Source organism: Oncorhynchus nerka, linkage group LG12 (assembly GCF_034236695.1).
Source record: "Oncorhynchus nerka isolate Pitt River linkage group LG12, Oner_Uvic_2.0, whole genome shotgun sequence".
NCBI lineage: Eukaryota > Metazoa > Chordata > Actinopteri > Salmoniformes > Salmonidae > Oncorhynchus > Oncorhynchus nerka.
The window spans coordinates 86816845-86830113 of record NC_088407.1 but is presented as its reverse complement, the minus strand read 5'-3'; the positions used below and the strand labels follow the sequence as shown (position 1 = coordinate 86830113).

The 13269-nt window shown below is 46.1% G+C and overlaps 1 protein-coding gene across 1 annotated transcript in view; it reads right to left on the bottom strand.

Annotated features, from left to right (window-relative positions):
- LOC115120925 (mitogen-activated protein kinase kinase kinase kinase 5-like) overlaps positions 1–13269 on the bottom strand; it is a 153738-nt gene that overhangs the window by 46142 nt on the left and 94327 nt on the right. The window contains exons 15-18 of the mRNA XM_065025910.1: positions 7248–7306; positions 5570–5637; positions 817–861; positions 568–610 (exon numbers count right to left, since the gene is read on the bottom strand). Of these exons, the coding sequence (XP_064881982.1) occupies positions 568–610; positions 817–861; positions 5570–5637; positions 7248–7306 (215 nt within the window). The remainder of the gene's footprint in view (positions 1–567; positions 611–816; positions 862–5569; positions 5638–7247; positions 7307–13269) is intronic.

The following is a 13269-nucleotide window of genomic DNA, read 5'->3' as shown; positions in this document are numbered from 1 at the left end:
CTGGTTGCCACGACTCCTGCACAACCCCAAAATATAAATCGGTCTGATCCCATTTTTTAAATAAAGTCACTCCCCCCAAAATTATTTTGAGGTAGGGTGGGTGTGTTAGTCCAGGTTACCCAGGATTTGAGAAATAAATCAAGTAGGAATGGAAAGCTGGGATCCTCCTCTTTTTAACAAAGGCCATTTTGTTGTGCATTGACTGCTTATCACAATTTGTGTTTCACTCTCAATGGCACTTCAATGCACCTCGAGAGGAATATCTATCTATCTATCTCACACAGAACAACAAGCCGACTAGGTAAATAGATAAACTATTCTACTAGGTGCTTGTCAGATTGTTCTATTCATTACACGCTTTTGTTTGCAGAGGGAAAGTAAGCATCTTCTAAGTGTGATTCAGCAAAAACATGTTTTGTTACATATTTTTGGGCCGTGGCGGCAACGATTTTACCGTGGCGCTGCGCCACAGCTAAATGACTGCAGCCGTAAACACTGATGCAGAAAACCCAAAGCATGTGCAGTGAATTAGGCTGTACCTCAAAGTAGAGGTACATTGGGCTTTACCTTTGGGGGTAGAGGAGGTGGGATTCCGTGCTTGAGGGTCGACCTAGAATGGGAAGAGACCAAAACAGTCAGGCAGCTGGCAGGGGATATTTGTGCGTCTGTGTGAGTGTGTGTGTGTGTGTGTGTGTGTGAGTGTGAGTGTGTGTGAGTGTGTGTGTGTGTGAGTGTGTGTGTGTGTGCGTCTGTGTGTGTGCGTGTGTGAGTGTGTGTGTGTGTGCGTGTGTGAGTGTGTGTGAAAGCAGCCCTTACAGCTCCACGTCTTCAAAGGCGTCCTCCAGATGGGCCATATGTCCCCTGGGAGCAGAGAGAGAGAATGGACAGATCAGAGAGAAGAGAGGAGAGAGATCAGAGAGGACAGCTACAGGGTGTTCAGGGCTGGGTTGAAGTGAGGGACGTAATGTTACCATCGGGGTCAACTGTACTGAACAAAAATAGAAATGCAACATAAAAAATAAAATAAATGTCATTGATTTTTACTGAGTTACAGTTCCTATGAGGAAATCAGTACATTAGAGCTTAATTCATTTATGGATTTCACATGACTGGGAATACAGATATGCATCTATTGGTCACAGATATCTTAAAAATTAAAATAATAAAAAAATAATGCCCTCACAGTCGGCCTCAGGATCTCGTCACGGTATTTCTGTGCATTCAAATACATTTCCATCGAGAAATTGCAATTATGTTCGTTGCCCGTAGCTTATGTCTGCCCATACCATAACCCCCCCACCACCACGGAGCACTCCGTTCACAACGTTGACATGAGGAAACCGCTCGTCCACACAACACCAAAGACGGTTGTGAGGTAGGTTAGGATGTACTGGAGGCGGCTTATGGTAGAGAAATGCACATTCAATTCTCTGGTCAACAGCTGTGGTGGACATTCCTGCAGTCAGCATGCCAATTGCTCCCTCAAAACTTGAGACATCCGTTGCATTGTGTTGTGTGACAAAACTGCACAGTTTAAAGTGGCCTTTTATTGTCCCCAGCACAAGGTGCACCTTTGTAATGATCATGCTGTTTAATCAGCTTCTTGATATGCCACACCTGTTAGGTGGATGGATTATCTTGGCAAAGGTGAAATGCTCACTAACAGGGAGTCAGTGAGAACAGAGAGAACAGAGAGAGAGAACAGGAGTCAGGACTGTATGATCCCGGGGTAAAGGGCAGGGAGTCAGAGAGAACAGGAGTCTGGACTGTATGATCCTGGGGTAAAGGGAAGGGGGTCAGAGAGAACAGGAGTCAGGACTGTATGATTCAGGGGTAAAGGGAAGGGGGTCAGAGAGAACAGGAGTCAGGACTTTATGATTCAGGGGTTAAAGGGCAGGGGGTCAGAGAGAACAGGAGTCAGGACTGTATGATCCCGGGGTAAAGGGCAGGGGGTCAGAGAGAACAGGAGTCAGGACTCTGTATGATCCTGGGGTAAAGGGAAGGGGGTCAGAGAGAACAGGAGTCAGGACTGTATGATCCCGGGGTAAAGGGCAGGGGGTCAGAGAGAACAGGAGTCAGGACTTTATGATTCAGGGGTTAAAGGGCAGGGGGTCAATGATTCATCTGAAAATGTACCACAAAAGCAGTAGCCTGTGGCGGAAAGAAACACATATTGATTAGCTAATTTGTTTGTTTCGTAAATCAATAGTAAAGCAGGAAAACGCACAAAGCAGAGCAACTACTGGTTCTCAAGACGTTCTCAAGACTGGTTCTCAAGACGTTCTCAAGACGTTCTCAAGACGTTCTCAAGACGTACACATACAATTCTCAGTAAATATTGAACTAAACTCTAGTGCACGGGGAAACAAGTCTAAGTCAAACAAAACAAAACCCTGCAGGGCTCGCTGGTTTAGGTTTAAGTTATTTACAATGTAGCTGTCGGTTGCCATGGTGAAATGGTGCTGGAGGTTACAACTCGTTTAAGAGCCCTGTCTGAGCTTGTTAAATCCTGGCTATTAACGACACTTCCTGTTTGTCGTTAATAGCCAGCATGAATAGCAGTTAAATTCACAGCCTCTATGTCTGTCCATCCGTCTGTCCTTCTGAGTTTCCCTACTGTCTGTCTACCTGCACCTCAATTAGGAGCACACATCCATCAACTCCTCTGAGGCTGGCAGGGTCAACAGCTATATCACAGCCCACATGGGAGGGTATGAGGATGGGTATGAACGGAGCACGGCAGGGTGGCACACATCACTGCACTGCACACAGCCAGACCACAGCAGCTACCTCTACCCATCGGCCGGGCTGCCACGCAACAGTTAGCAGAGGGGTAGAGCGCGTCGTGGGCATGGTTTTACCACGGGGTGTTAAGCGTTACCATTGAAACAACTCATCCTCAACACTTTTCAGAAGGCTCCTTTGGAAAGACAGAAGAAGCGAGCAACAGAAAGGAGGCAGAAGGAAAGAGAGAAGAAGAAGCGAGCAACAGAAAGGAGGCAGAAGGAAAGAGAGAAGAAGAAGCGAGCAACAGAAAGGAGGCAGAAGGAAAGAGAGAAGAAGAAGCGAGCAACAGAAAGGAGGCAGAAGGAAAGAGAGAAGAAGAAGCGAGCAACAGAAAGGAGGCAGAAGGAAAGAGAGAAGAAGAAGCGAGCAACAGAAAGGAGGCAGAAGGAAAGAGAGTCAAGACCTAGATACTACCTGATCAGGGAGGGAGATGGTGGGAGAGGGTTGGGAGGGATGGGGAGGGGGAGCGAGGGAGGAGAGGGTGTTGAGGGAGAGGGTTGGGAGGGAGTGGTAGGTAGGTAAGCATGATGGGTTATGCTTTGAGAACAGAACAGGGGTGGGGAGGGGGTGGGGAGAGAGGGAGAGAGAGGGTGGGGAGGGAGGGGTAGGTAGGTAAGCATGATGGGTTATTCTTTGAGAACAGAACAGGCACCTCCACACAGTGAGGTGAATGGAACAGGTTTGTCTCACAACAAGGGGAAGTGAGCAAAACCATGTAAACAACAAAACTCCACAAAGTTAGGAAGCTACGTGTCACGGTTAGGTAACTAGATTTAGCCGCGGGACAGGAGCGGATAGATACATAATCCTTTACAATGCAAATTCACTCACCATAACTAACCACCAAACAAATCGCTGCCTGTTGCCGACCTGTGCTATAGGTGGAATGGGGATTGTTCAAAATGTGTATTGGTTCTTCTCATTGATTGTATTGATAAAGTGACCCCCCCAAAAAAAACAATTCTTCACAGAACAAAGCTATTAGACAACCCATATAAAGAGACAATAAACACGGAACATGGAAGGGGGCGTGGCAATGGGCGTGGTTGGCCAGTCAGTGCAGCTGAATTTAAAGGAACATTTTAGAGACCCCCTGTCAGTTTGAATTTTTAAAACAAATGTATGCAATTCTACACATTTAGCCATGGACCTGAGAGAAAACGTTGCAGTTTAAAGCACAGAATCGTCTAGAATGTCATTGTATGCTGTAGCTTTAGGATTCCCCTTCACTGGAATTAAAGGGGCTAGCTTGAACCATAAAAACAGCCCCAGACATTTATTCCTCCTCCACCAAACTTTACAGTTGGCACTATGCATTGGGGCAGGTAGTGTTCTCCTGGTATCCGCCAAACCCAGATTCATCCGTCGGACTGCCAGATGGTGAACCGTGATTCATCACTCCAGAGAGAGAGTTTCCACTGCTCCAGAGTCCAATTGCGGCGAGCTTTACACCACTCCAGCTGACGCTTGGCATCGCGAGACTAGTCAGGATCGAGGGAAAGATAAACGGAGCAAAGTACAGAGAGATTCTTGATGAAAAACTGCTCCAGAGCGCTCAGGACCTCAGACTGGGACAACGACCCTAAGCACACAGCCAAGACAACGCAGGAGTGGCTTCGAGACAAGTCTCTGAATGCCCTTGGGTGGCCCAGCCAGAGCCCGGACTTCAACCTGATCGAACATCTCTGGAGAGACCTGAAAATCCAACCTGACAGAGCTTGAGAGGATCTGCAGAGAAGAATGTGAGAAACTCCCCAAATACAGGTGTGCCAAGCTTGTTGCGTCACACCCAAGAAGACTCGAGGCAGTAATCGCTGCCAAAGGTGCTTCAACAAAGTACTGAGTAAAGGGTCTGAATACTTGTGTAAAATGTAATATTTCAGTTTTCTGATTGTAATAAACAATTAACATTTCTAAAAACCTGTTTTGCTTTGTCATTATGGGGTATTGTGATGTCATTATGGGTTATTGTGATGTCATTATGGGGTATTGTGATGTCATTATGGGTTATTGTGATGTCATTATGGGTTATTGTGATGTCATTAAGGTGTATTTGATGTCATTATGGGTTATTGTGATGTCATTATGGGGTATTGTGTGTAGATTGATGAGGGGGAAAAAACTATTTAATCCATTTTCAAATAAAGCTGTAACATAATAAAATGTGGAAAAAGTCAAAGGGCCTGAATACTTTCCGAATGCTCTGTAGATACTGCTTACATAGACAAATTAAATAGACATGGTGTCACTGTATAGTGTAATTTATTTTAAAAAAAACGATTTTTTTTTTTTTAAAGTACATTGTTTGGACCAAGGTGGTCCGAAAAAACACAGAAATATGCCTGAAAAATAGAAAGCTTGAGCAGATAATTTCCAGATGAGTTACTACTGACATTGTACCCTGTGTAACCACGGTGTAACCACGGTGTAACCACAGTGTAACCACGGTGTAATCAATAGAGAACCATTCCACTAAAAAGTTGGTGTGTAAAACCAGTCAGCGAGTCTAGATAAGAAAACATTTAAAAAGGGTCCTGAAATATAAAAATTTGCTTCGAAAAAATGAAGTATGCTCTACGCGACATATTGTTGAGTGTCGGAGAGACCCCTTTAACTTCCGTTTAACCACAGTGTACATCCAAGGTATTTCAGTTGTCCCAGAAATCCCACTGGAACATAAAAAAAAGACAAGACACGAGACAGCATGGCCAACCAGCAAAAAAAACAGAAGCCTGGAACGGAATAGAGTCGTTCCCGTGACGACGGTTACCATGGTTCTCACCTGGTAGAGATGCCTCCCTCTGCGAAAGGGCTCCAGGGAGAGGGGAAGTCGCTGTGTTTAGTCACGTCCTGGAGAGACCACAGCAATAACAAACAAGACATGTTAGTTACTACCACCAAGGTCTGTGTCTCAAATGGAACTATTACCTATATAGTGCACGACTGCAGTGCTCTGGTCAAAAGTAGTGCACTATATAGGGAATAGGGTGCCATAGGGCTCTGGTCTAAAGTAGTGCACTATATAGGGAATAGGGTGTCATTTGGGATACAGAGGGTATTTCAACTGCAGGCTGTGTCTGAAATGGCAACCTCATGTCCTAGTCCTGGGGACTCCAAGGGCGTACACCGTTTTGTTTTGTTGCCCTAGCACTACACGGCTGACCCACCTGGCACTACACGGCCGACCCACCTGGCACTACACGGCCGACCCACCTGGCACTACACGGCCGACCCACCTGGCACTACACGGCCGACCCACCTGGCACTACACGGCCGACCCACCTGGCACTACACGGCCGACCCACCCACCTGGCACTACACGGCCGACCCACCCACCTGGCACTACACGGCCGACCCACCCACCCGACCCACCTGGCACTACACGGCCGACCCACCTGGCACCTGGCACTCACCTGGCACGGCCGACTCTCCCACCTGGCACGGTCGACCCACCTGGCACGACACGGCCGACCTGGCACTACACGGCCGATTCACCTGGCACTACACGGCCGACCCTCCTGGCACTACACGGCCGACTCACCTGGCACTACACGGCCGACTCACCTGGCACTACACGGTCGACTCTCCTGGCACTACACGGCCGACTCTCCTGGCACTACACGGCCGATTCTCACCTGGCACTACACGGCCGACTCTCCTGGCACTACACGGCCGACTCTCCTGGCACTACACGGCCGATTCACCTGGCACTACACGGCCGACCCACCTGGCACTACACGGCCGACCCACCTGGCCGATTCACCTGGCACTACACGGCCGATTCACCTGGCCGATTCACCTGGCACTACACGGCCGATTCACCTGGCCGATTCACCTGGCACTACACGGCCGATTCACCTGGCACTACACGGCCGATTCACCTGGCACTACACGGCCGACCCACCTGGCACTACACGGCCGACCCACCTGGCACTACACGGCCGACCCACCTGGCACTACACGGCTGATTCACCTGGCACTACACGGCCGACCCACCTGGCACTACACGGCTGATTCATCAAGCTTTGATAATTTGAATCAGCTGTGTTGTGTTGGGACAAAAAAACGTTCCCAACTTTGGAGTCCCGGGGACCGAGTTTGGGAAACACTGCCCTAGTCAAAAGTGGTGTACTATATAGGGAATAGGGTGCGATTTGGGAAACACTGCCCTAGTCAAAAGTGGTGTACTATATAGGGAATAGGGTGCGATTTGGGAAACACTGCCCTAGTCAAAAGTGGTGTACTATATAGGGAATAGGGTGCGATTTGGGAAACACTGCCCTAGTCAAAAGTGGTGTATTAAATAGGGAATAGGGTGCGATTTGGGAAGCAAACTTTTACTTGGGGATATTTACAATCACTTCCTGACCAACATACATTACACTAGATTACACAAATTCAAATAAGAAAAAAATTGCTGATAAACAGTATTGCAAATACATAATTTTAAATATATTCACCATTTCAACGTGAGCCTCTGTTTCCTTCCTCAGCGGAGGTTCAAACTTCACTTTATCAACTGTGGAGGAGAGAAGTCTGGATGAAGTGGCATTGAGACATTACACACTCCAGTCAGTAGGGGGAGCCAGAACCCAACACTTCAACCATCACAACAAACCATATCCTCATGCATCAGAGTAGGGTGAAGTTACCCCACCCTATTGCCTATATAGTGCACTACTTTGACCAGGGCCCATTGGGGTATTGGTCCAAAGTAGTGCACTATTTAAAACCCATAAGAGCCTAAGCCCTGTCTACGCTGGGGGAGGGGGGTGTTCTACTAAGCTACAGTTGAAATTGGAAGCAGTGGCTTAGCCAAATACTTTTAAACTCAGTTTCACAATTCCTGACATTTAATCCTAGTAAAAATTCCCTGTCTTAGGTCAGTTAGGATCACCACTTTATTTTAAGAATGTGAAGTGTCTGAATAATAGTAGAGAGAATGATTTATTTCAGCTTTTATTTCTTTCATCACATTCTCAGTGGGTCAGAAGTTTACAAACACTCAATTAGTATTTGGTAGCATTGCCTTTAAATTGTTTAACTTGGGTCAAATGTTTCTGGCAGCGTTCCACAATCTGGGTGAATTTTGGCCCATTCCTCCTGACAGAGCTGGTGTAACCGAGTCAGGTTTGTAGGAATCGTTGCTCGCACACGCTTTTTCAGTTCTGCCCACAAATTTTCTATAGGATTGAGGTCAGGGCTTTGTGATGGCCACTCCAATACCTTGACTTTGTTGTCCTTAAGCCATTTTGCCACAACTTTGGAAGTATGCTTGGGGTCATTGTCCATTTGGAAGACCCATTTGCGACCAAGCGTTAACTTCCTGACTGATGTCTTGAAGTGTTGCTTCAATATATCCACATAATTTTCCATCCTCATGATGCCATCTATTTTGTGAAGTGCACCAGTCCCTCCTGCAGCAAAGCACCCCCACAACATATTGCTGCCACCCCCGTGCTTCACGGTTGGGATGGTGTTCTTTGGCTTGCAAGCCTCCCCCTTTTTCCTCCAAACATAACGATGGTCATTTTGGCCAAACAGTTCTATTGATGTTTCATCAGACCAGAGAACATTTCTCCAAAAAGTACCATCTTTGTCCCCATTTGCAGTTGCAAACCGTAGTCTGGCTTTTTTATGCCGGTTTTGGAGCAGTGGCTTCTTCCTTGTTGAGTGGCCTTTCAGGTTATGTCGATATTGCACTCGTTTTACTGTGGATTTAGATACTTTTGTACCGGTTTACTCAAGCATCTTCACAAGGTCCTATGCTGTTGTTCTGGGATTGATTTGCACTTTTCGCGCCAAAGTACGTTCATCTCTAGGAGACAGAACGCGTCTCCTTCCTGAGCGGTATGATGGCTGCATGGTCCCATGGTGTTTATACTTGCGTACTATTGTTTTTACAGATGAACGTGGTACCTACAGGCGTTTGGAAATTGTTCCCAAGGATGAACCAGACTTGTGGAGGTCTACCATTTTTTTTTTTTCTGAGGTCTTGGCTGATTTCTTTTGATTTTCCCATGATGTCAAGCAAAGAGGCACTGAGTTTGAAGGTAGGCCTTGAAATACATCCACAGATACACCTCCAATTGACTCAAATGATGTCAATTAGCCTATCAGAAGCTTTTAAAGCCATGACATCATTTTCTGGAATTTTCCAAGCTGTTTAAAGGCACAGTCAACTTAGTGTATGTAAACTTCTGACCCACTGGAATTGTGATGCAGTGAATTATAAGTGAAATAATCTGTCTGTAAACAAATTTTTAGAAAAATTAATTGTGTCATGCACAAAGTAGATGTCCTAAACAACTTACCAAAACTATAGTTTGTTAACAAGAAATTTGGGGAGTGGTTGAAAAAACAAGTTTTAATGACTCCAACCTAAGTGTATGTTAACTTCTGACTTCAACTGTATATGGAATTGTTTTAAGAAGGCCATACCAAGGGTAATTTTGTCAATTTTTTAATTAAGAATTAAGACCCCTTGAAGTAAAAATACAAAACATTTTGTATAAAAAAAAATATATTTCGGCCTAACTGCTATTAGCAGTTAACAAATTCACTACATGTAGTGGGGCGGAAGGTAGCCTAGTGGTTAGAGCGCTGGGGCAGTAACCACCAAAAAGGTTGCAAGATCGAATCCCTGAGCTGAAAAAAAAAATCTGTCGTTCTGCCCCTGAACAAGGCAGTTAACCCACGGTCCCCCCGGTAGTCCGTTAAATAAAGGTTAAATAAAGGTAAATAATAGTTTAAAGTTCTAAAATAAAGGTAAAATAAAGGTAAAATAAAGCCTAGTTAAATAAAGGTTAAATAAAGGTAAAATAAAGGTAAAATAAAGGTAAAATAAAGGTAAAATAAACAATTAAATGTAACAGATAGTCCTCCACCCCAAAACAATCCAAAGGAAGTTTGTTCTGAAGTGTTTGTTCTAGATCTGAACAATCAGTTGTTGTTTTTTCCATGTATTTGGCACTAAACTGTACCCATATATACCTTTTTCCAACTGTTACCGGGGGGACCTTCAGATATGTATGTTGAGGCCAAGCTCTAGCTCTGTCACCTTTCACCAAGTAGTCAGATTGAGACGCACCCAATGCAAAACAAAAAACAGACATCTCTTAAAAAAAACCGGACAGATTTGTATGGGGGGGGGGGGGTCGTTTGGATGATGCTAATTTGATTTCCGCAGGGGAACGGACATCAACCTCAGGAGGGGCGGCGGGGGGGGTTAAGGAAAAGGGTGCCATTTATAACACACAGACCCTTTTCTAATGCCTCCTTCCATGACAAAGGTTTCCCCTCCCCTTGTCATGTAAAGTCAGTGACAACAGTATTTCAAGGAAGGACGCATTTTGTCACCAGTATTTTGAACCGGGCTTGAAGTTCTGTTGACGATGACGTTGTGAACAAATCAAGCTGTAGATGTTGATTCATCATACGATATGATGGTAGTAAGCTTAGCAGTAAATGGTGACACACACACACACACACACACACACACACACACACACACACACACATACACACACACGCAGTCAGAGCACCAACAGGTGGTTCAGTATTATAAACACTTCCCTCGTCACTAGGCCTGAGACATGGCGTCTACCCTAAACCCGCCCACAGGCAAAATGCGAGAGAGAGAGAGACAGCGAGAGAGAGAGCGGATTGGTGGACGAAATTACGTCTGCATCCCAAATGGCAATCTATTCCCCACACAGTGCACTCCTCACTATATAGGGACATAGTGCACTCCTCACTATATAGGGATATAGTGCACTCCTCACTATATAGGGACATAGTGCACTCCTCACTCCACACTATATAGGGACACAGTGCACTCCTCACTATATAGGGATATAGTGCACTGCTCACTATTCACTATATAGGGACATAGTGCACTCCTCACTCCACACTATATAGGGACACAGTGCACTCCACACTATATAGGGATATAGTGCACTGCTCACTATATAGGGACACAGTGCACTCCTCACTATATAGGGACACAGTGCACTCCTCACTATATAGGGATATAGTGCACTGCTCACTATATAGGGACACAGTGCACTGCTCACTATATAGGGACACAGTGCACTCCTCACTATATAGGGACACAGTGCACTCCTCACTATATAGGGACACAGTGCACTCCTCACTATATAGGGACACAGTGCACTCCTCACTATATAGGGACACAGTGCACTCCTCACTATATAGGGACACAGTGCACTCCTCACTCTATAGGGACACAGTGCACTCCTCACTCTATAGGGGCACAGTGCACTCCTCACTATATAGGGATACAGTGCACTGCTCACTATATAGGGACATAGTGCACTCCTCACTCTATAGGGACACAGTGCACTCCTCACTATATAGGGACACAGTGCACTGCTCACTATATAGGGACACAGTGCACTCCTCACTCCTCACTATATAGGGACACAGTGCACTCCTCACTATATAGGGACACAGTGCACTCCTCACTATATAGGGACACAGTGCACTCCTCACTATATAGGGACACAGTGCACTCCTCACTATATAGGGACACAGTGCACTCCTCACTATATAGGGATATAGTGCACTCCTCACTATATAGGGACACAGTGCACTCCTCACTATATAGGGACACAGTGCACTCCTCACTCTATAGGGGCACAGTGCACTCCTCACTATATAGGGACACAGTGCACTCCTCACTATATAGGGACACAGTGCACTCCTCACTCTATAGGGGCACAGTGCACTCCTCACTATATAGGGACACAGTGCACTCCTCACTATATAGGGATACAGTGCACTGCTCACTATATAGGGACATAGTACACTCCTCACTCTATAGGGACACAGTGCACTCCTCACTATATAGGGACACAGTGCACTGCTCACTATATAGGGACACAGTGCACTCCTCACTATATAGGGACACAGTGCACTCCTCACTCCTCACTATATAGGGACACAGTGCACTCCTCACTATATAGGGACACAGTGCACTCCTCACTATATAGGGACACAGTGCACTCCTCACTATATAGGGACACAGTGCACTCCTCACTATATAGGGACACAGTGCACTCCTCACTATATAGGGACACAGTGCACTCCTCACTATATAGGGATATAGTGCACTCCTCACTCTATAGGGACACAGTGCACTCCTCACTCTATAGGGACACAGTGCACTCCTCACTATATAGGGACACAGTGCACTCCTCACTATATAGGGACACAGTGCACTCCTCACTATATAGGGACACAGTGCACTCCTCACTATATAGGGACACAGTGCACTCCTCACTATATAGGGACACAGTGCACTCCTCACTATATAGGGACACAGTGCACTCCTCACTATATAGGGACACAGTGCACTCCTCACTATATAGGACACAGTGCACTCCTCACTATATAGGGACACAGTGCACTCCTCACTATATAGGACACAGTGCACTCCTCACTATATAGGGACACAGTGCACTCCTCACTATATAGGGACACAGTGCACTCCTCACTATATAGGGACACAGTGCACTCCTCACTATATAGGGACACAGTGCACTGCTCACTATATAGGGACACAGTGCACTCCACACTATATAGGGACACAGTGCACTCCACACTATATAGGGACACAGTGCACTGCTCACTATATAGGGACACAGTGCACTGCTCACTATTCACTATATAGGGACACAGTGCACTGCTCACTATTCACTATATAGGGACACAGTGCACTCCTCACTCCACACTATATAGGGACACAGTGCACTGCTCACTATATAGGGACACAGTGCACTCCTCACTATATAGGGATACAGTGCACTGCTCACTATATAGGGACACAGTGCACTCCTCACTATATAGGGACACAGTGCACTCCTCACTATATAGGGACACAGTGCACTCCTCACTCTATAGGGACACAGTGCACTCCTCACTCTATAGGGGCACAGTGCACTCCTCACTATATAGGGACACAGTGCACTGCTCACTATATAGGGACACAGTGCACTCCTCACTATATAGGGACACAGTGCACTCCTCACTATATAGGGACACAGTGCACTCCTCACTATATAGGGACACAGTGCACTCCTCACTATATAGGGACACAGTGCACTCCTCACTATATAGGGACACAGTGCACTCCTCACTATATAGGGACACAGTGCACTCCTCACTATATAGGGACACAGTGCACTCCTCACTATATAGGGACACAGTGCACTGCTCACTATATAGGGACACAGTGCACTCCACACTATATAGGGACACAGTGCACTCCACACTATATAGGGACACAGTGCACTGCTCACTATATAGGGACACAGTGCACTGCTCACTATTCACTATATAGGGACACAGTGCACTGCTCACTATTCACTATATAGGGACACAGTGCACTCCTCACTCCACACTATATAGGGACACAGTGCACTGCTCACTATATAGGGACACAGTGCACTCCTCACTATA